This window comes from Pleurodeles waltl, chromosome 11 (assembly GCF_031143425.1).
Source record: "Pleurodeles waltl isolate 20211129_DDA chromosome 11, aPleWal1.hap1.20221129, whole genome shotgun sequence".
Taxonomy (NCBI): domain Eukaryota; kingdom Metazoa; phylum Chordata; class Amphibia; order Caudata; family Salamandridae; genus Pleurodeles; species Pleurodeles waltl.
In genome coordinates this window covers 27,563,092-27,585,833 of record NC_090450.1, presented here as the reverse complement: position 1 = coordinate 27,585,833, position 22,742 = coordinate 27,563,092, and the positions used below count along the sequence as shown (strand labels likewise).

The following is a 22,742-nucleotide window of genomic DNA, read 5'->3' as shown; positions in this document are numbered from 1 at the left end:
AGTAACAAAACTATGTAAGGGCGCAGCAGAAAGGCATGCTGTCCCCCTAGATTTAGAGAGGAGGAGCCAGATGTGCAAGGCCTGTTTGCATTTCTTAACGGTCCGAATCGGTATTTTGGGCCGTTAAGAAATGCAAACTGGGCTTTCCTAATGTACAAAGCCCTTTAAGGAATCACAAATAGGGATTTCTACCCTGTAGAAATCACAGTTTGCGATTCCCAGAATAGGAAATGCAAATAGAGATTTCCTATTCGCATTCCCTATTGTGATGTACATGCATTTCCAAAATGCGATTTGGGCATTTTGGAGATGCAATTACCCCCAGGTGCAATTTAAAAAAAAACTCCCTAAGGTGCTTTTTTGAATTGAAATTGCAATAGAGCACACACACAAGCCCCTTAGGCATATCTGTGCTCTAAAGGTGCACCCCTATTTCTGGAGTGCACCAAGGTGGGCCTTTTTTCCATTGCCATCCCTGGTTTTGCATTTCCTAAATAGTACTTTCTTAATAAGAAATTGCTATTTAGGAAATACAAAACCAGCCCATTGACTAAAATGCAATGGGATTTCATAATACCTACTTTGTAGGAATCGCTATTAGGAAATCGGTCTCTCTGTTCATAGCATTTTGCATTTCTCAAATAGCGATTTCTATGAAGTCGCTATTTAAGAAATGCAAAATTGCATTTCTGTACATCTGCCCGAGGTGTATAAGGGATAACTACTGTGATAAAAAATGTATACTGGTTTAACTAATTTTTATGATCGATGCGATAATGAATAGTAAAAAAGCCTGTAGTATGCACACTTGGATACTGTAGGAAGGAGTATTACTGGAGATGGTGTTTGTCAAAGTGCACTATTTACACCCATTGACTTTGTAAGAGTTCAGAGTAGGGTATAGTCTCTTCCTATACCCTACTATGCATATCCACTATCAGAGAGAGGGGTATTAGCAGGGAGGACGGTCCCTAGACAGAGTATACATGCACACCTGTCTCAGCAAAGAGGCCAGTCTCTCTCCACACACCCTAGTATGCACACCCATCCGAGACATAGCCATGACAGTAGAGTCCGGTACATGCACATAGCTTAATACGCAAACTTGTCATCTAAGAGAGCTCTGACAGGAGTGGCTAGTCCATGCGCATCTCCTACTATGCACAGTCATCATCTGAGACAGCGGTCTGACAGAAGAGGCTACTCCATGGGTATATACCCTACTAACCATAACCATCATCCATCATCGGAGACAGAGGTCAACCCGAGAGGTCAGTCTTTCTCCATTCAACCTACTACGAACAATCTTCATCTGGGAGAGAGGTCTGGAAGGCGAGGGTAACCCATGTATACTCACTACTATGCACAGCCATAACCTGAGACAGAGGTCTTATAGAAGTGACCAGTCCACCCTAATACGTGCACCTGCCATCTGAGAGAGGGGACTTAGTGGAGAGGCAGTCTCTCTCCATTCACCCTACTATGCAAACCTGTCATCTGAGAGAGAGGTCTGGAAGGACAGTCCATGTTCATACCTTACTACGCACTCACGTTATCTAAGAAAGAGGTGTGGAAAGAGAGGGCCGTCCATGCAGACACTCGCCTACACACACCCAGCATCCAAGAGAGGGGTCTCACTGTAGAGGTTAGTCCCTCCATAACACACTACTACATACTTGTGCCATCTGAGACAGAGGTATGTGTGGAGTGGCCAATCTCTCCCCACACCCTACTGCACACACCTGTTATGTAGGACATAGGTCTCATTGGAGAGGATACTCAGTCCTATAGACTACCATTTCCCTACAATTATGTTGTGATTCCGTAAGACTCCAGGAAGAGTAGCTCACAAGCTTCAGGGAGTGAAGCTTGCTGCATGGACATGTGCGATCTCGCAACAGGCTCGTGAGCACTGAGGGAAAATTTGTGTCCCTTCCACAAGGTGTTTTACTATCCTGCAAGCCTCTCATGAGACCCACATGGAAAATTACTGGGCGTGCCATGAGGTGTTTTACAATCTTGCGAGAGTCCAGTGAGATCATATGGGAGGAAGTTAAAAAAAATAAGGCCAAGTCTCAACCGGTAGTTATCATTTGTATTGCATGGTTGAAGAAATGCTGTGATTAGGGGTGGGCGGTAAACTTCACTTCGCTCACGGAGTTTGCAGAGTTTTTCCTACTCAGCACTCTCCTTAGAGAGCAGAGTTCCGAAAAACACTCCGTAGCTGGGTTTTTTCCCTCATTTGCAATTGCCAAATTAAAGTTGGTGAGCAAGAAAAATCTTACTCAGACCACCTCCCAGCGAGAAATTTCTCAATGCGGGCGGTTAGTCGCTACCACTCACATTGAGAAACCTTCCGTTCATGTTGAGGGAGGTGCCGGTTGAGTAGAAAATCGACTTGAGTGCCAGAGAAGAAGCAGCACCCTCTTGCACTGTTCATGGTGCCATTTGCACTGATTTCTCAGTGTCAGAAAAACACCTGGTGCTAAAAATCCGTGTGAACAGCGTGACCTAATGCACTTCACAGCTTGCGGAACTCTGCGTAGCGCAGCAGAGGTTTTTGTCTCTTCACGGAGTTCTGTGTACCTGAACTCTACCCAGACCTATCTGTGATGTGGCTGGGTGCAGAGCCAGGGATAACTCAGATTGTTCTTGGTGATTTGGAGGAGAAGGAACCATGTTGCACAGCAGAAGTGACTGACTTTGGAACCGAGACAGACAGGTGTCTTCAGCTGTATATAAGAAACTGCTCTAAGTTCAGGTAATAAGAAATATACTTGATGAACTGTGTTGAGAAGTGTCAGTAAGTGCACTACTGTTGATAACTTGGTTATATACAAGGTTTAGTGAGTCAAAAACTGATTGCAGAGATGCAGGTTTATTATTATAGGTTTTGAGAGGTAGACTTTCCAAAGTGGAGAGATATGACCACGTATTGGATGCTATGTTAAGAAAATTAAATATTCACTCTTTGTGTAGTTGTAAGTAAAAGAGGCAGTGTTTTTGAAATTATAAAACAAAGCATCTACTGTCTGTTAATACATGGCCAAGGTTGTCGATGAACCTTACTGTGTACATATTGTACCCCTATGAGACGTCTGAGTGGAGATATTGTCATTTGTAGAGTAAAACACTGTGCTCACTGTTAGGAAAGGTATGTAAAGAGGAATACATTACTTACAACTTGTTATGGAACCACGTTTGAAGGCATGTTATAACTTAATAGTGAAAAAATGCACTGTTGAGAATGTCAAATTCTTTAATAGAAAGCAATGAAGATAATGGCACGGTAATACCGATGTGATTGTGGGTAAAAAATGCAAAAAAAAAACCTTAGTGTATATAGTGATGTATCACTCTTAGCAATTATTGATCAGCAATTAACTTTTTTGATTTTATTGTCTTTTTATGAGGTCGAAAATGTAAAATAGAAGTATTGAAAAACAGAATTATCAAGTCACAAAATACATGGAGGAGAAAAACTAAATGTGTTCACTCTGGAAGAAAGAGGGAAGAGTAACTGTGCGGAAATCAGGGAAAACAAATAATTACACAACTGATGTTGGTATTGCCTGCGGTGATATTTGTACCCTTGAAGAAGCTTGTTTTTTCTAGCTCCAATTGTTTTTGATGACAAAATGATTTGCTTGAACAGCAAAAAAAGTGCTTTATTTAGAAAAGGAAGGGCTGTTATCTGCTTGAGCGGGCGTAGATTCCTGTAATGGTGTAACACACTAGTTGTTTCTAATTTCTCAGTTAACTCCAGGTTGCAAATCCTATTTTATTTTATTTTAAGTGAATCTTTTGCCACCAAGCCTGCCAGAAAATAAGACTATTAAACAAGATACTGTTTGGCAGCTAATGTAGCTTAAGAAAAGAAAAAGAGGATCTACGTACATCAAAATCTACTGGGGAAATGAAGCAAAAGAGGATGAGATGTTGGTGCCAGAGTGAGGAAAAAATGTTCAACTAACATACATGGTATTTCATTATTCTGAGTAGATATTGGTTTCTGATTGTCCCTGTCCATGTCTATCATTCATTATTTCTTGGCATTCAGGAAATAGTTTGGCTCAGTTGTTAATAGAGTTTCTTCTAGTTAACTACTTTCTTGCAGAACCTGGCTATGTGTACACCCTCTTGCCCCCCTTTTCTGAATGGTCGCTGTGATCCTCTTCAATGATCAGAAGTAGTACTTTTGATCTCTGCTTTCTTTGATGAGTAATCATGATCAGCATTGCTGACTCTATACAGGCTTGTTTAATGTTGCATTGCATGTTTTCTTGAACTGCAGAGCATAGAATGCTGTATGTAGGGGTGGGCGGTGAGCTCCACTCCGCTGGTGGAGCTAACGGAGTTGTTAGCACTACAAGCGCCACTTGGAGCGCGGAGTTCAACCAAAAACTCTGTTGCCTATTGCCCTTTCCTGAATGCGCCCGATCTCGTAAGCACTAAGCAGGGTCAGGCCTGGTTAACCAGACTCGACCCTGCTGAGCGCATCCGAGATCGGGCGCATTCATGACAGGGTGCCACTAGGGCAGGCGGCCCTTGGCCGCTCACGGAACCCCATGGAATTCCACAGAGTTTTAAATCAACTCTGCAGAATTCCATGGCAGGGCACTCCGTGAGCTCTTCCCACCCCTGGCTGTATGTACATATGTATGTGGTATTTCTATATCACAAATCTAGCCAAAAGGCAGCAGTCGCTTTACATCTTCAAAGACAAGCACAAGAATAAAGTCAACCAGTGATAGTTGAGACAGCGGTATTGGGGATGGTTAATGGATTGTGTTGCAAAGAAGAAGTGCGTCTTCAACTCTTTCCTAAATTGGAGCTACGTTGATGCGGTCGAGATGGATATTGTTCCAGATCTGGGGTGCATAGATGGGAAATACTGCTGTCTTTTTTTTTTACACTTCTTCATCTGCAGTCTGATAGTGTCCTTGCTGTGGGTGTGCTGAGAACCATTAGAGATGGTAAGCTTGTCTGAAAGATAAGAGAGAAGAGGGGATGCTGACAGTGATGGCTGTGATTCTGAATGCAAAGTGTTCTTTCCACTTGGATTATTCTTCAACATCCTCATCCCTGTGAAAATCCCTAATCAATTCAGCACAGGAGGATGGGTGATCTAGTTTATCCTTCAGTTTCAAATTCATTACCATCACTGAAGGTGACTTGTCTACACAAAATGCAGTCTCAATCTCAGAAGTTTTTATTGCTTTATTTTTTTTTAAATGCAAACTCAGAATAGCACATAAAGCCCTTCATTTATGAACACCATGTGATTAACTGTGTTTAAAGCTGCTGACAAGTCCAAAAGGACCAGTGCTGGTTTCCACCATTGTCAACTATTGTTCTGATTTCTCAGTTGCTACGATCAGGGCAGATTTGGTATCGTGATCTAAGAAAACAGAGAGTTTTATGTTAAATAGCTTTTTTCACTATTTTTGCTCTCATGGAAAGAAGAGATGGGATGATAGTTGCTTACATCATGAAGTGTAAGGGAGGGGTTTGTTACTAATGGTAAGACAGAAAAACGTTTTGGACTTTTGGAAAGTGTTCAGAGTCATTCACACTATTAAGGAGCGTGGTAAGATGTACTGCCACTGTCTCAGAAACGCAAAGTAAGATTCTGTGGGGATTGGCGGGCATGGGTCTGTAGGAGCTCCTGACTTGGTGGAATCAGTTAGGTTTAGTTACCACCTCCATTCTCAGAAGGGTAAGCATATTAAAAGACCTGGTTGTCATGCTAGGGCATTCATTCATAGAGTCACTTAGGCTTCTTTTTATGTTGGAGGTGAACTCTCAATAGACTTACTTGACCTGCAATTGAAAGAAATCTGCCAGATTGTTGGAGAAGGATTGATTAAGATCAATTGTATTTTTGTTGTTGAAGTTTACAAGAGTATTAACCTTTTTGAAGTATTCTTTGGCCGAGCTTATAACAGTTGTAGCTTTTTCAGTGTAATCATTTGATTCTTCAGTTACAATCGTGGTCATGTAATCTTTAATGCATTGTTTATATTTGTCTCTTTCGCCTAAGCTGCATTTTTCTCAAAATTTTGTTCCTGTCCTTTAAACATTTGTTTTTATAATCTTTATTTAAGAGAATGTCAAGGAGCTGAGGGTTTACTTCTAAGATTTCTTATGGATTCTTAGGGGGGGCTAGCCGATTTACCACTGCATCTATCCAATTTGTATAATTTGTCCTGATCATTCTCAAGAGTTGGTTGCTTGTCTAATAAGATTTAGTTCATCTTTTTTTGTCAATTACTACTGCTTTATGGTCTGACCAAATTAGTGGCAAGACGGACTCAAATGAGAGGGCAGCGTTACTGGTAAAAATGATGTCAAGATTGTGACCAGCTAAACGGATTGCCATATGGACCCATTATGCGAGGTAAAAGCATAGCATATTATCAATTAGCTGCTTTGTGTCTTTATTAGCCAGGGCTTCTAGGTGAAAAATAAAATCCCCTAAAATCATGTAGTTGGACAACTACATACATGATTCAATATATACATTTAAAGATTGTAAAAAGTTAGCTCTAGGAATAGGGGTGCCGATAAAATATCAAACCATTAAATATGCAGTGTTGTGTGTGATCACAGCTTTGTTAGATGAAAATATTCACAGTGCTCAATTAAGCCTGGAGATTACCGTCCTTTTATCCGAGCAGAGGCTTCATCCCAGCAGACAGTTCACTTTCTTTCATTGAACTTTCACCTGCGGACACAATTAGATAACCTAAGAAAAACTCACAAAAACGATGTAATGAATTAATTATGTTCTTTATTGACAAAATAAAATGAATCAAAGATGCAATAACAAGCAGTTCTGAGTTTGCATGTGACTCGGTTGGTAGGTGGAAGAACATTTAATAAAGTAGGTTATCTTTGGGTCTTCGGGCCTTTACAGTTCCTACTAATGAAAGTAATATTGGGTCCCCCGTGATCCTTACCCATCTAAGGTTATGAAGTAGATGGCTACTGCCACTAGTTGTCCTCTTAAATATCTCACTGAACTCTGGGGACTTACCTGACAACTTCAAAAAAGAAATTACTACTAAAGAAACTTGGCAATAGTCTGCTGCCTTATTGTGGAAAACTCCTTGAGGACCATATAGCATATGAAATTAATAGTCATATGCAAAGCTCTAATTGTTTGGATCCTCACCAAGCTGGTTTTCGCCCTAGCCAGAACATTGAAACAGAGATCCTATCCTCCGTTGATGAGTCTTTACTTCAGCTTTGAGTTTGCTCGCTGTAGCCAGAACGTTGGGCACAGGATATCACAATATTTCACTCCATCGGGCTCAGGCTGCAGTATTGCAGGGACAGCACATAAATGGCTGGCTTTGTTCGTGAAGAAAGAAGCAAGCAGAACAGCTCTCTTTCAAAAGAGCTGAGTAGCTCAGAGTGTAATATGGGGTTCCACAGGGCTCTGCTCTTTCATCCCATCTTTTTAATATTTATATTCAAACCCTAATAAACGAGTTTATTATTCAGGGATGCTAGATTTATAACTCTGCAGACAACCCTTGTCTCTGCAGACAACCCTTAAGTTTGACTTTAAGTTTTCATCCAATCGGTTAAATCTTTACTATACCCAAGCCAGCGGCTAAAAGTCTGGGAGTCCTAGTGGGCCAACAGCTGTTTTTGAGACTAGAAATAATGCTGTGGTGTCAAAACGTAATTTTATTCTTAGGACCACTGTGAAAGTGCCACCTTTGATCTCTTCAGAGGCCTTAAAGACAATCATGGCATCAGTGATTGGAGGAAGGCTGGACTATGCTATTATACATATTGGGTTCCTCAAATGCGACATCGCCAGATTACAATTGGTTTGGAATACGTTGGTAAGATTGGTTGTCAAGGCCCACCCCCCCAATGAATGGATGCACACTAAACCTCTCCTGAAAATGCTTCACTAAAATATTGCATACAGTTTAAAACGTATTCTTTAGTTTTTAAAGCCTTTTTGAGCTGACTCCAAAATTTGCGGCCAAACGAGTGTCGAGTTATACCCTTTTGAGAGAACTCCACTCAACAACATCAAATCTACTGTCCATGCCAAGATTTCGCAAAGCGAAATCTGGGGGTCGAAGGTTCTTGGTACTGGAACCTATTAATTGGAAATCCAATCCACCTGACTTATGTCCTGAATAAGAACTCGGCGGATGGGTTACTCCATCACAACAGTGAGGGGTATCCAATCCACCAAAATCTAAATCCCATTATATTCAATAGGATTTAGATTTCGGTTTACTTCAGCACCAAGAAACTTTCAGGTGATTGTGCGCTTTATAAGTACAATTAACATTAAAATTATTTGTCATGTTGAAGAAACACCAAGTGGTTTTGTAATCATTGCTGACACTCTTCTGTACCCATTATGACAGGAACATTTCTGAAAATAATAAGTAATACATTTTTTAATGTTCCTAAATTCGTTCTCTGTCTGATGAATCTTTGCTGTGTCTGTCCTTCTCAGTTCCCTCTCCTGGTCTCCTTCTCAAAAAGGAAAGTGAATATTCTTAAAGGGAATATTCACATTAAATATGACAGATCAAACTCCACTAAATCAAAATACTAAGTTAATGCCTAATCATAATTTTGTGAAAATCACCCCTCTTTAGAAATCAAACATTTAAACATATGATCCAGATAGGAATGTTACATAAAAGGAACACAAAATACATAATTTAATTACTGCTATGTATTTAACAAGCTAAAGAGATATTAGTGTATAATTCAGTATTTCTCCAAGTGTATTTTTTAAAAATAACATTTTTCACAAGCATCACATTTACTTTGCTGCACAGGTTGTACCCTATACCTAAATTAATAATGTAAATAGTAAACAAATGCATTCCATGTGATACATATGCCCTTTGTGTTGGAGAAGGTGAGGTAAAATAAATTTAGTTAGGTGTTTGTATTCTCTACATCTGAACATTGCTATATTTATCAACTTTGAACTTAGTGTAATTTAACCAAAAATCCAGCCATGGGATATTGTCTTAGTACAGGTTGAGATCTTCAATATATATCTCTTGTTTTCTCGCCCATGGGACATTTTCCTATTCAAGCCTGATATGTCCTATAAATATCTCTTGTTTCCTTCTGAATAATCATGAGGATCGCCAGCAAATGGTAGTGGGGGTGGGTAGTTGTAGATGCCCCCCATAAAAATAGACACAGTGGCCAAAATCATCACAGGAGTCACCAAGAAGAGACAGAGCCGGTCGACCGTCCGCGCCATCCGGTTCCAGTTATCCTTCTCCTGGAGAGTGAAATGAAAAAGAACAATCAATGCATTGAGGAAAAGAAGTCAATTCATTCTGAAATAGGGTGAAAATGGGAAGAGAGATGAGACAGAAGGGGGTTCTTTAATTGTGAAATTTAGAGGTTTGCAATCATTTACAGATAAAGAATTAGCACATTTTCCACGAGAAGAGGTAAACCCCAGTGACTGACAATGAACAAGTTAATTCACCAATAGAACACTGAAGTTTGGACTTATTGCCATCTAAACCAACACAAATACATGACAACCCCAACTATTTTCTCAATCTGTGAATACAAGTAATGAACTGCAGGGATAGTTTATGACAGGCGTCTTGGACATACTTCCAAGTGTGCTTCAATGTTTTCCAGACTACACTGCCATTTATCATCTAGGAAACTGCTAGACATACCAAATTATTCCTTAAGTAGTGCACACTAATTAGAAAACAATCTGTCAAAGTAGCAGTAACTTTTTATTCATATTTACTAACTGTGGTGGCAACAGCCTCATGAAGGGTAGTGGAGCAGCAAGCAATCCAAAATGTCAACTTAAGAGAAATGCAGTGCAACTGAAGGTTGGGGTGGTGTGATTGAGGCTTTTGATGTAAAGTTGGTGCAACTAATAGAACATAAGTAGAGGAGAACTATAAGGCTCATCTTCAGTGACCACCAAAATGAAGAATTAAAGAAAACATACTTTTACCTAGAGTCAAAATACTCCATAGGTACCAGTCACTGGATCCAAGTTAAATGAATGAAATTGCTAATTGTTAAAATGACTTGGAAATAAAATACAACTGTAGTTGTGTATTCCCTAGTATAACATTAATAGTGTAACGAGTAATTACTAGCATCATAATCAAATGACAGGATATTGAAATCATGGTACATAAAATGGTTAATTCAGTGTTATTACATAATTGAATCTTTCCGTCTATCCCTTGCATGCTTTGCTGTTGTTTTACATCCAAGTTATTGGGTCACACTTGGCAGATAACAAAATGTCTCAAACGGAAACTGACAAGTGTCCCTCACTCCTCCTTTACTGAGTTGTGCTTGAAATCATTACTCACACACAATATTTGATATTTTACACCATTTGATACATTATTATGCAATCTTTAAATACAAATCATGTGCACTAGCATAATTGTGAATTTTAGAAGGAATGTAGCAAATGTTATTAGGACCAAGTGTAGATAAGGATCAATAATAGTCAATCACACATTCATATACTATTAGTCGAAAAGCTGTTTGGATAAGATGTCAACTTAAAAATATTGTGAGACAGGAATATTGGAAATTAAACATTGTGACACACAAATATCATGATACCTAAATATCGTTGACAAGAATATCATTTTTGAGGTAAGTAGTTAAAAAAAAAATATTGATATTTTTAATATTGTTTTCAATAATATATTGCTTCAAATATTTTTTTACATTATTTTTATTTGATGGTTTTTAATTGATATTTTAATGTTATGTGTTAGTTGTGTTTATATAAAGATTATTTAAATGTAGCCAGCTATTTTTTAGTGATTTAGAATGTTTAATTTTATTTTAATAGTAATTTAAATGGTTTTAGCGGTTTGTTGGGTTTTTAAGGGGATAGGGTGGGAAGTTAATTGGGTAATAATTATTTAAGAAATACATTGTAATAATATGCTTGATATTTATTATGTATATTATGCAATACTGACTTTTTTGTTATATGTTATTTGCGAGCTGTTAGGTTTGTAGTGGGTATAGGAATGAAAGTTAATTAAGTAATATCTAACAATTCATTATTAATTTTTAATTAATTATTTCATTAACTTTCAAAAATGTAATTTATAGAATGCTTATTTATGTTAATTATATTTTAGTGGCCGAATACTAGATTTGTAAGGCCTTAGGTAACAATTAATTAACAATTTATAAATTAATTGCTAATTATTTAATTGATTTTTAATTATGTAAACTATGAAATGCGGATTTACTTTACCTATATTTTAGTTGCCGGATTCTAGGTTTTGAGGGGTACAGGGTGAGGAGGAAATTATGCAAAATTTTATTAATTATTAATTATTTGTAAATTATTATTTTTCTTTTTCAAGTTACATTTTAGTTGTGGGCTGCTACATTTTCAGAGTGCTAGGCTGGGATGTTATTTAAGTGATAATTATTAATTGTATATTAATTATTTAATTGTTTGGAAATATGCACATTTTGATACTTATGTAGTTATATATTTGGTGTGGCTGCTAGGTTTATAGTGCTATAAGATGGGAAATTAATTAATGAATAATTGAATAACAATTATGTATTAATTGATAGTAAATTATTTTATTGAATAGTAATTATGTAAATTAATAACTTGTTTTCAGTTTTTTAATACATAACTTTTTTATGTTAATTTATATTTTTTTCATTAAGAATTTAATATTTTTATACCTTCACGGGGTTACTTATATATGTAATGGGTTTGAAGTAAAGGACTTCCCTACTCTTGTTTAGACTGCAGTTGGAATAGTATTATTAACCTCTTTGCAGTCCAGCGCTTTCCCTACTGTTGTGCTTTTAGGAGTGGGAATAATATATTTAACCCATCTGAAGTCCAACGCTTTCCATAGTAATGTTGAGACTGGAGTGGGAATAGTCCATTTTACCGCTCCGAAGTCGAACACTTTCCCCACTGTTGAGCTGTTTGGAGTACAATAGTAATCTAACCCCTTCAAAATCCAACACTTTCCCTAATATTGTGGTGACTGGAGTAGGAATACTAAATCTAACCTCTCCGAGGGACCACACTTTCCCTAATGTTTCAAAATGGAATGGAGGCAAAGGAATCAAGAGAATGCATTCATTTACAGTCGAGTGAAATAATGGACAGATAGGTGGGGCTTCTGTGACATATATCAGAATGATCCCTAGCTAAAAAATGGAAATAAAAGTGCTCTGTCACACCCTTTCTCAAGGCAGAGCCAAAGATATTAGGGTATATGTTCTTTTATCTCAAACCCAGCACAAGGCTGAAAGAACAACAATAGTTAGGGCAATGATGACAAAATAAAATCATGAACTTCTGAAAGTTGTTAAAAAGATAATATCAGTTGATCAGTGGCCAAAAGCCTCTTCAAATAAATTTTCCTGATCAGACATTACTTTTACCATAGCCTTCTATGAAGGCTTGATTCACAACCTTCTGGCACTTATTTAAAACAATGTTCATAGATTTCTGTGCCTACTACTATTTCATTGTGTGAATTGAGTAAAATACATCAATTTCAGCAATTCCTAGGCATGAACATATGAAGCTCAACTGTTCACAAATTTTATTTGCATCTAGAAGAGATCACAGACCTCATTATAAGCATTCCTTTCCTTTATGTGCTTGACTATGAAGTTGGCCCCTTCGATCGCTGGTGTCACTTCGCTCAGTAGTTGTTCCTGGACTTCGTTGTGGGTAAGAGGTTTCATGCCTGGTCGGAAGAAAGAAAAAAACAGTTTAAGACACAGAAAATTACTGATGATGCAATCAGGATGAACACACTTTTTTATAATGTAACATGCCAGATCAATTTGCATTGTGCTAAATATTTAGTTAATTGGACTCTAGTTGCTCCAGGCTTGATATCTGATAATATTAAAATCTTTACAATTTTTTGGAGAACCTTTTCACTAACCTTGTCACTAATGATAAACTAAAATTAGTATAAAGTTAGATCATAAATCAATCAGCATTATTAGTGTAATGTCACTTGCATAAATGTCATTGCAAAACACTTTCCTCTATCCTCAAGTAGCACTTCAAACCAAATCACCATGATATTTTTGTTTTTCTGGGCATCTAACTGCCCCTTTCAGGCTATGATCTTCCATTGTGCATTTAAGGCCCTCTTGTTCACTTGCCAGGTCTTACAAAGCATTTGCCAAATGTCTTGCACTCCACTCCTGTTGTATTTATTGATATTCATGCCAGCTGGATTTCTCCAATTTCTTTAATCTGCAATGTTGGTCATTCTATGTATTTATTAACACTTTTCTGCAGCACATACCACACCATTGAGCTGCCAGAGCACTCTACGGAGTCACATAAGTTGCATTTTTAGAATGATCGACATACAGGAGTAAATAGGCCTGAAGGCCAGAGACATGACAGTAGAATATACAAACAAAAAAGGGACAAACTCGAAGGATGGTCCTGTGTTACAACTATCAAATTTATAAGTGACATCTACCGGGTAAAGTTGTCCTCTTTATAACTTTAGTCAATAATGGGACAAATTGTATCCAATGAAAATTATTCAGGTCTTCGGGATCAGCTTTGTGTTTTACGGGGCTCGAGGGAGGTGGTGGTGTGGGATGTTTGTCCAAGGGAATGTATGATGGTACAACGAATGCTGGAACCACGCATGCCAGAACAACGTGGTCAGAACAACGACCGCGTTGTTACCACGAATGCCTTTACCACACATGCATTTACAATGGTTTTTTCATTGTAAAAGCATGCCTAGTAAAGGCATGTGTGGGAATGGCATGCGTGGTTCTAGCATGCGACCCCCCCACCTGTCCTAAGGCCCAGAAGTACCCCACCCCTAATACTAAAACTACCCAGACCCCGACCCCTAAAAAAAAAACTACACCAGATACCTCCCACCTACAGTCCTAAACCCTTCCCGACCTCTCCGACCCACCCTAAAAACAAGCAACCCCCCACCCGCCCCTAAAAACAAAACTAACCCATCCCCCACCCCAATAATGAAACTACTCTGACCCCCACCCCAAAAACCAAACTACCCTGATTCCCCACCCCCAAAAACACTAACTACCCAACCCCTTACCCCAAAAACCAAACTACCCCGACCCCCAACCGGCAAAAACGAATCTACCCAGACCCACCCTACCCCAAAAACAAACTACCCCGACCACGCACCCCCAAAAACCAAACTACCCTCAGCCCCACCCCCAAAAAACAATCTACCCTGACCCCACACCCCCAAAAACCAAACTACCCTGACCACCCCACCTCCCCAAAAATCAAACTACCCCATCCCCCCAAAAAAACTACCCAAACCCCCACCACCAAAAAACAAAGTGACCCAATCGCCCACCCCAAAAAACAAACTACCCCAATCCCCCACCCCACCACAAAAAACAAAACTACCTTGATCCCCCACCCCACCCCTAAAAACAGACCTGTCCTGATCCCCCACCCCTAAAAACCAGAACTACCCCGATCCCCCACCCCACCCCTAAAAAAACAAACTACCCCGACCTCCCCACCCCAAGCCCTTAATCCACCCTCCACCCCTAAAAACAACCCCCAACCCTGCCCGACCCCAACTTACCTGACCGCATCCTCTCCTGATGCGCTCTCCCTTTTTCTCTGCCTTATCCATGCATGTGCGTTGTTCAGCACATGCGTGGTTAAGGAAGAGAAAAAGGAAGTCGTTGTTAACACAAGCGTGGTTCCGCTTGCGTTAACAACGTAGGTCGTTGTTCCGGAGTCATTGTTTGGGATGTTCCCTGGTGGAAGGGATACTGTTACACACATTTTTCAGGGATGCACTTATCAGATTTATCCATTAGGGGGGCCACGAGGCACTGATATCTTTAAGCAGATTTTAAAGAATTCAGTCTGTGTGGTAGGAGGAGGGGTTAGTGCTTTTTGGTATCTTGTAACTTTCCTTAGGAGGCCTCCTCAAAGAAAGACCAGGTTCTATAGATTTCTTGGGTAAAGGTTGAGGGTCACTAGAAGTCTCAATCCCTTTGATTTTCTCTTTGAAGCATTATGGGAACTCTTCACTCCTTCTTTGGCATTGTTCATCAGGGGATTTAATAGATTGGTGATTTGTTTAAGCATTGTGAATAGTTTCTTCAATCAATTTTTTGGCTCACTCACTTTTTGTTCTCAAATTTGCAGATTTCATTTCAAAGATTTATTTGTAGTTTCTCCATTCTAGATGCCGAGTTTGAGGCTGCAAATTGAAGGTGCATGTTACTATAGTTGTTCTTTAGCTGTGCAAGACTTACCCAGTTTTTTAAAGTTGTAAGGTGCACCAAGGTGCTGGTTGATTTATTCAGCTTTAGTCTTTTTAGTTTCCTAGTGGACAAAGGCTGTTTAATGTTTCAGAAATCCCCCTTTTTGGTGGTGCGTCACCAGAGGGCTGATTTCTTGTTTCTATGATGGGTAGTACGGGACTGAGAAAACTGGTTGCAAGAGAGGTGTTGATATGCTTAGTGCCTGCTAAAGATAGGTATTCTGCCTAGTTGTTTTGAGTAGCGTTAAAGAAAGACCTTAGATATTGCTCTAGGCTCTGACTGACCCCTTCCATCTGATCATTTGACTGTGGATGGAAGTCTGAGGACAGAGCTTGCTGGATACTTTAGGGTAGAACAGATTGAGCAGCACAGCCTAGAAATGTACTGAGAGGCCATCAGACCTTATGGTGTCAGGGAGTTCATACGGGCAAAATATATCAGCCAGGAATTTCTTCTCTATCATGTTGGCAGTGGAAGGAAAAGATAGGAAAAAGTGAGCCATCATGAAAAAATGGTCGACAGTGACCATGCTCACTCAGTTTCCACTTGCTAGGCGGGGTAAGTGCACATTAAAGTAAGTGGGAAATGTGTGCCAAGGATGAGCAGAAACAGGCAAAGGCTGAAGAAAACTGATGAGCTTACCAGGGACTGCCTTGGGCTGTGCAGGTATAGGACAAGACTTGACATGGAGATGTACACCCTGGTGAACAGTAGGCCACCAGGAGGTACACAAGATATGTTTTTTGGTTGATTTAATGCACAATGCCCTGCTACTCCTGAGTCATGACACATTTCCAGACCTTCCGTTTGAAAACTCTTAGTTACAATCATCAAGGTCACCCGAAAAACTATAGATTCAGGTGGTATGGCAGGACACTTGACTTTCCAGAGCATCAAGGGGTTCTGGAGAGATCTTAGCATAAGTGTCTCTCACACGGTGAAAGAAGCACTTTCCCAGCCAGATAAATCTGTCAGGGAGCAGGTGTCCTAGTACCCTGGACCACAATACAACGTCTAGGCAATGGATCAGCAAGAAAGTTTTTGAGTGATGGGAATGTGATTTACAAAAAAGTCATAATGTGAAAAGAATAGGCTCAGAGAGTTTGTCTGATACTTCTACACTGCATGCACTACAGAAACTATAGATTTGTATTGTCTGTCTGAACCTCAAAAGGTTCAACTGCCCCCATTAGAAGATGCCTCCTCTCCATATAGGCATGTTTAAGAGGCAAGAGCTCCTGGGAGAGGTAAAAGATGAGATGGTCCAGATTGTCCTCATCCTGGTGCTGAAGCAGAATGTTGCCAAAACAAAATCAGAGTTATTGGTTATTACAATAAATTTCTTGGATGGACCTGAGTGCCTGCATGCCTGAGAACAGGAGTTTGTGTGAAAGCCTTCTCGAGCGTGGAGTTAAAAAAACCTTTAGTTAGGTTCTCCTTCTTCGAAGCATCAGGAACGTGACTGGTCATTTAAATAACCTTTCGCAGTTCTGAGCTGCATTGGCTCATCAGGCAAGGGGCAACTGGCTCAGTAACTTTGCTCAATTTCACTAAAACCTCAGGAAGAAGGTATAGAAGTGAACCTCTGGCTCTCAGTTTTTCCTTTCTCCTGTCCTTAAGCCACTGTTCAATCAGGAGAATCTGGTTCAGAAGTTCAGAAAATAGGGAAGCCCTGGGAACTCTTGCCAGCTCATCCTTGAATACCTCCTTTAACCATCTCTGGAATAAAATCACCTAAGTGTTTTCCCCCAGCTAGTGTCAGCAGCAAGCCTGCGAAACTGAGTGCAATAGGCGAGTACTTCGGAATATCTCTGAAAAATCTCACACAGGGCATCCTTGGTAGAAGCTTCATAATCTGGTCTCTCAAATATCATCTACAAATTTTCCCAAAATTGGCATAATTATTTAGGGAAGGATCTGCAGCAACAACTAGAAGAATTTCCCGGATCAGAACTGTCAATCAAGGAACCAATTTGGATCTGTGAGAGGAAAATCATCTAGGTTGAACGGCAAAATAAACTACCAACATCCAAAAACACCTTGAACCCCGTAGGAGCTCCGGAATACTTTGATGTTGGAAGGCTGGTGGTGGGCACATTGACCTGGAGACGACTGCTTGACAAAGGGCACGATTATTGATCCTCAAAAGGTCTAATTCCAGAGTTTGTTGCTGGAGAACAGTGGTCGGGTTAACACAAGGATCCCTGCTGGAAACAGTCAGGAGGTTTTGGAATTGCAACCTGTTCAGGGCTGGATGCGACCTGTAATCAAGATTCAGCTTTGTGATAGACAAATGCTCTCAAAATGCTGCCACCTCTCAGGAGGATAAAGCCAATAGTGTAAAGAAAGCACCTTACTGATGAAGTGTTTACTTGTCTTTGTTACTTATATGTGCTGTGCTGTTTTAGATGCTCAAGGACATCCTAAGCCATAAACTTTAACAATTTCCAGTGATATAAAGAAGCCCATGTTTCTGGGAGTAGACTGTACTTCTTCTGTATTTTACAGTATCTGTCTAGAGCGTGCAAACAGTAATTTGCAAACATTATTCAGAAATACCCTCTGAATACTCCACAGCAGCATAATTTGTAGTTCCACCTGTTGTGTTAGAATAGTTATGGAAAAAGTATTTTCTAGTGTTCCATATACACTGTCCCCAAACATTAAAGACTGAAGCTTTGATAGTAAATCTTCTTGTCCTTGAATATTTGGAGTATTTCTGCAAATACATCCACTTTCATTAGGCACAGCAGAATTTGTGTACTGTCCCTTCACTTTCAAGGGTAGGAATATAAATCCCACTAGGGATAAAGCATTATTTCAGTGCCCCCCCTCTTCGTTCGAGAGGAGGTGCACATAAATATGCATGGCCATAGAAATACAGAATGCTGCTGTATTTCTGTGCCTCTCCTCAATTTCAATGAGTCATGGAAAGTCATGGACCTATATAAATGCTGGATCTTACAAATTTCACAATTTGTGGCACACGGTTCGGATGTTGTGGCAGGGATTTACAACAAATCATGGGCAGCTATTCTCCTGTATTAAGAAATAAACTAGTTGTGTACTTCTAGCCTGGGAACTGAGACAAAGAAAATGGTGGGTAAAAAAAAATTCTCACCTCATAAAATCAATAAAAAGGTGAGTTTGATCGTGAAATGGGTACATGGGCACTGCTAATGGACTTAATTAAGTAATTTTTGGTCTCCACTGGTCACCCCAGCGGGAAAGTCTAAATTGGGCCGACAAGGAAGTCGCCAGCATGGTGGCGACCACACTGTCGGGTGTTTGGCAGACGGGTGTTCCCGCCCACCAAACTCGAAATAGGGCCCTATGTTTGCTATGCACCCTGGATACTTCCTTTGTTTTATTTGGGCACAATGCTTGAACCTTTTTCGAATTAGGTTTAGTACTTGCTGATTATACAAAAGGCAAGCAAAATTTCTGCTTGCTGTACATTTCACCTCCTGAATTGCATCTGGATTTAGATTAGTTTGACACAGGTACAGAGCGAGGCTGTCAGCGAGTTGATGGCACTGAGAAAGTACTCACATTTATACCACAGAAGTGCTTCACTAGAGGCCAGTTCCAGAGCAAAGAGTTTCCTTTGTCTGTCTCTCTTTGATAATTCCCTTTCTTCAGATAATTATGCTTTAATCTCACTGTCACATTTAAAACATTGAGTAGCTCAATGGACAGAGCCAGATCGGAAGGTTCCCACTAGAGGTGGGCATAATTTGCATAATTCTGGGTAGTGTGATTGTGTGGAAGTACCTAAACAGTGAACCAGATGACACTGAATTATGCAAAAAGAGTAATTCTGCATTTAACGATAATGTTTTGTGCTTGGACTCAAGGATGCGTTTTGTGCTAACGGGGCTAAATACAGTTGAATATAAATAGCAGTGCGAGCAATCATTCGTGCTTGCTAAATCTGCACTTTGGGTAGGATTTTCTCACAATTTCCTCCCTTTATTTAGTGATAGTTGCTTAATGCAAAATGCTCCTTTGCATCCAAAACTGATTGTCCAAAAGTAAATTTTCTCCTAACCACTGGTCTAGCACCAGATCAAGTATGAATATACGGGGGTTGAGTGAGAATCCCTGCTCCATAGTGAGTATTAGAGGTGGCATCACTGAAAGGTAAATCATGCCCCTAAAACATAAACAAGGATTGGCAAAGCCCAGAGGTGTAGACTTGCCAATATGGTGTTATGAATTTTATTTTATTTTGTATTTTTTATTCCAGACATGTGCCCCAAAAATACAAGAATGAAAAAACATGGCAGCAACTAAATGTGGCAGCCACTTGCTTGCCATAAAAATATATTATAAATAAATGAACTTTCATATATAGTTGTAATAAAACATAACTGGTGCTACCTAGGAGGCTGGTGTACCTATAACAGGTAGAAAAGCCCTTCTAAATGCCCATCACAGGAAAATATGGTTCTTAATTACTCAAATTAAAGTATTATTGGCATTGTGTAACCTGAAGACACAGTTTAAACACAAAAGGATGATTCAAAACATACAAGAATTGTCAAAGCCAAGGGGTATTTTTAAAGAAACTATGCCACTCACATTTTCTTGCACTTCAAAACTGTAATCACTACTTTCCTGATGCAGGCTTTGGTGTCACACTAAGCCAGTACTTTAGTATACTCGAGATATACACAAGTGTTTTTTGTAGCAGAGTGGAGTACCTTGATCCTGTGCTGGAGATGCCACTGACATAGCATACTCATTTTCTTAAAAATAAAAAATAAAACTACGCCTAAGAGCATGAACAAAATATTTGGAGTGCAATGGTTGAGGTAGGGTATGTGTGGTAGGATGCATATGGTATGTTGGTTGTACAATGTAGGTTTGGTGTGATTTGTTTCGCATGGCAGGTGGTCATGGCAGATAGGCATGTTTGGAAGGTAGTCATTGATGACTAAGTATATTTGGTTAGGCCCAGTAGTAGATACGCTATGGTAGGTAAGGTATTGTAGGGATGGCAGGTAAGAATGGTAATTTTGATAAGTATTTATAGAAGGAAAGAACACTAGGTAGGTAGACACAGTAGGTAAATAGGTATGCAATGGTATATAGTTTTGATAGATAGGTTAGGCATTGTAAGTAGGTTAGGCATCATAGGTTAGGCCTGGTAGGCAAGTCACACATGTGAGGTATGGAAATAATAGTAGGCGGGTTTTGGTGGTTATTATAGATCCCTTAAAGTAGGCTAAGTATGATAGGTATCATAGGCAGGTGTGGTAGGTAGGTTTTGGAGACATGATAGGGTAGGTTTGTGGGGCTCGGCATGTTAGGTTAGGCATGGGAGGTAGTAAAGGCATGATAAATTGCGTATGGTAGGCTGCTATGCTAGGCATGGGAGGTATGGTAGGCTAGTTATGGTGGGTAAGTAAATCGTTTTGAGTACGGTAGCTATTGTAGGCCGGTAGATATACCAGGTTTGGTGGGTAGGTAAGTTAGGTATGGTAGGTTATTATAGTAGATACCAACAGCTGGTTTAAGTACAATAGGCAGGCATGATAGGTACTGCAGGTTAGGTATGGTAAGCATAGTTGATAAGTATAGTTGGTTAGGCATGGTAGAATAACAGTGATGTTCAAGGTGGAAGTTGGAATATAGTAAAAATAACATTTTGTCTGATATCTAAATGTTTGCTCTGTTACATTATTTTCTTGGCTACTTGGTTACAAATCATAGCATAGTTAATCAGGAGCACAAACATAACAATTTTAATAAAGTACACTTTTTTCTTGAAGGATAAACGGTTTATATGAATGTATGTGGATTTCCTTAAAATATTCATAATGATCCAAAGCATAATCAATAATACTGAATTATAAAGCCATTGTGCTGAACAGATCGCTTTAGCAAGTTATGTTTTAGCCTCAATGAAGAGTGTAAGTTTGCATTGTAATTATTAAACTTAAATGACAACAAAAGATTACATAGGAGACACTTTTGACACAGGGCGATCATACATGTTGCTCTTTATGAAGCCTGGCTACCTGTGCATCTTTACTTTTTGGGGAAAAACAGGTGTTATCATGACTGCAAACTAAAAGAAATTAAACAAATGAATGTGTAAAGGCAATTGGTGAATGTCACCTTGACTTAATTTCATGAGAACATTAAGTATCCATACATCAGCATTTAAATCGCATTATGCAAACAAAGTAACTATCAAAGTATACAAAATAGTGAGAAGGATCAAGACTGATTTGCATATGGTTGAGTCCAAACTGAGGCGGCATGATGTGCAAAATACCGATGGACTGGGATGAGGCCCAGATAATTACCAGTGGCTGAGATTAATTCAAGCATTCCATCCATCCATTTTTTAAATACTTTAATGTGCCGTCCTAGGTTGGACTAGTGTGCCTAGAGGTGGGTCCTGTGCAGACTGTGTCACTAGAACCAAGCTACACCTGGCTGATGAGACCCAAGTAGGGTGAAACAGGTCTTGGGTTTCTTGTGTTCTGGCTCAGGGACGTCTTGGTCTGGCAGTTCGAGCCACACTGTTCTCATTGGAGCAGGGTAAAGAAAGACTGCATATGGCTGAGTCCAAACTGAGGTGGCATGGTGTGCACAGTAATGATGGGCTGGGATGCAACCACACCAATTACTCAGTGGCTGACATTAATTCAAACATTTCACCCATCACCATTTTGCATACTTTAACAAAGTAAATACACCAAATGGATCACCAACAGAATATCAGAAACAAAAATATTGTGAGGACGGAATATTGTGTCAAAAATATTGAGGACCAAATTATTGAGAAGGTACTTCACATCTACATACCTTGAAGGTACATATATGTAGAGTTATATATATATATATATATATATATATATATATATATATATATATATATATATATATACATAGTAAAACGTTTCTTACCCAGAGAAACTGACCTTCACAATATTTTTGTTCTAAATTTTCTTTGACACAACATTTTGACCCACAATATTTCTGTTTCCAATATTCTGTCTAAACACCCATCAAAGAACAGAGACTGCGTAAAGCTACACTCAAAGTTGCATCTGAACTTTAAAGAATCACTGCACAATAAAACCATTCTCAAAATGCGCTGGTCTTGAGGGACAGCCCATTCATCTACATGAAAAACACAGGTAAGCCAACACCTGAAGAGGGCTGGCAAAAAAGCCCACTCTCCTTGTATTCTCTGTTTTGATGTATTGAGCTATCTATAGCAAGTTCTGAAAAGGATAAGGAAATGTATTTAAAAATATTTTGCAATGTAAAGGACCAGCCCACCAGTCCAAGTACTGAAGTGCACTTTTTTGAGTGGGTGTGCACAAGTGATCAGGAAAGATACTGTCACTCACAGTGCAAGAGAGTCAATGACTGAAGAAGCCTGACTCATTGCTCTATGCTGT

The 22,742-nt window shown here is 39.4% G+C and overlaps 1 protein-coding gene across 1 annotated transcript in view; it reads right to left on the bottom strand.

The window, feature by feature from the left end:
• Nucleotides 1-6,776: 6,776 nt before the first annotated feature.
• The window catches only part of LOC138265284 (acetylcholine receptor subunit delta-like), a 71,505-nt gene continuing 55,539 nt past the window's right edge, over nt 6,777-22,742 (bottom strand). The window contains exons 11-12 of the mRNA XM_069212883.1: nt 12,637-12,755; nt 6,777-9,286 (exon numbers count right to left, since the gene is read on the bottom strand). Of these exons, the coding sequence (XP_069068984.1) occupies nt 9,104-9,286; nt 12,637-12,755 (302 nt within the window). The 3' untranslated portion in view covers nt 6,777-9,103. The remainder of the gene's footprint in view (nt 9,287-12,636; nt 12,756-22,742) is intronic.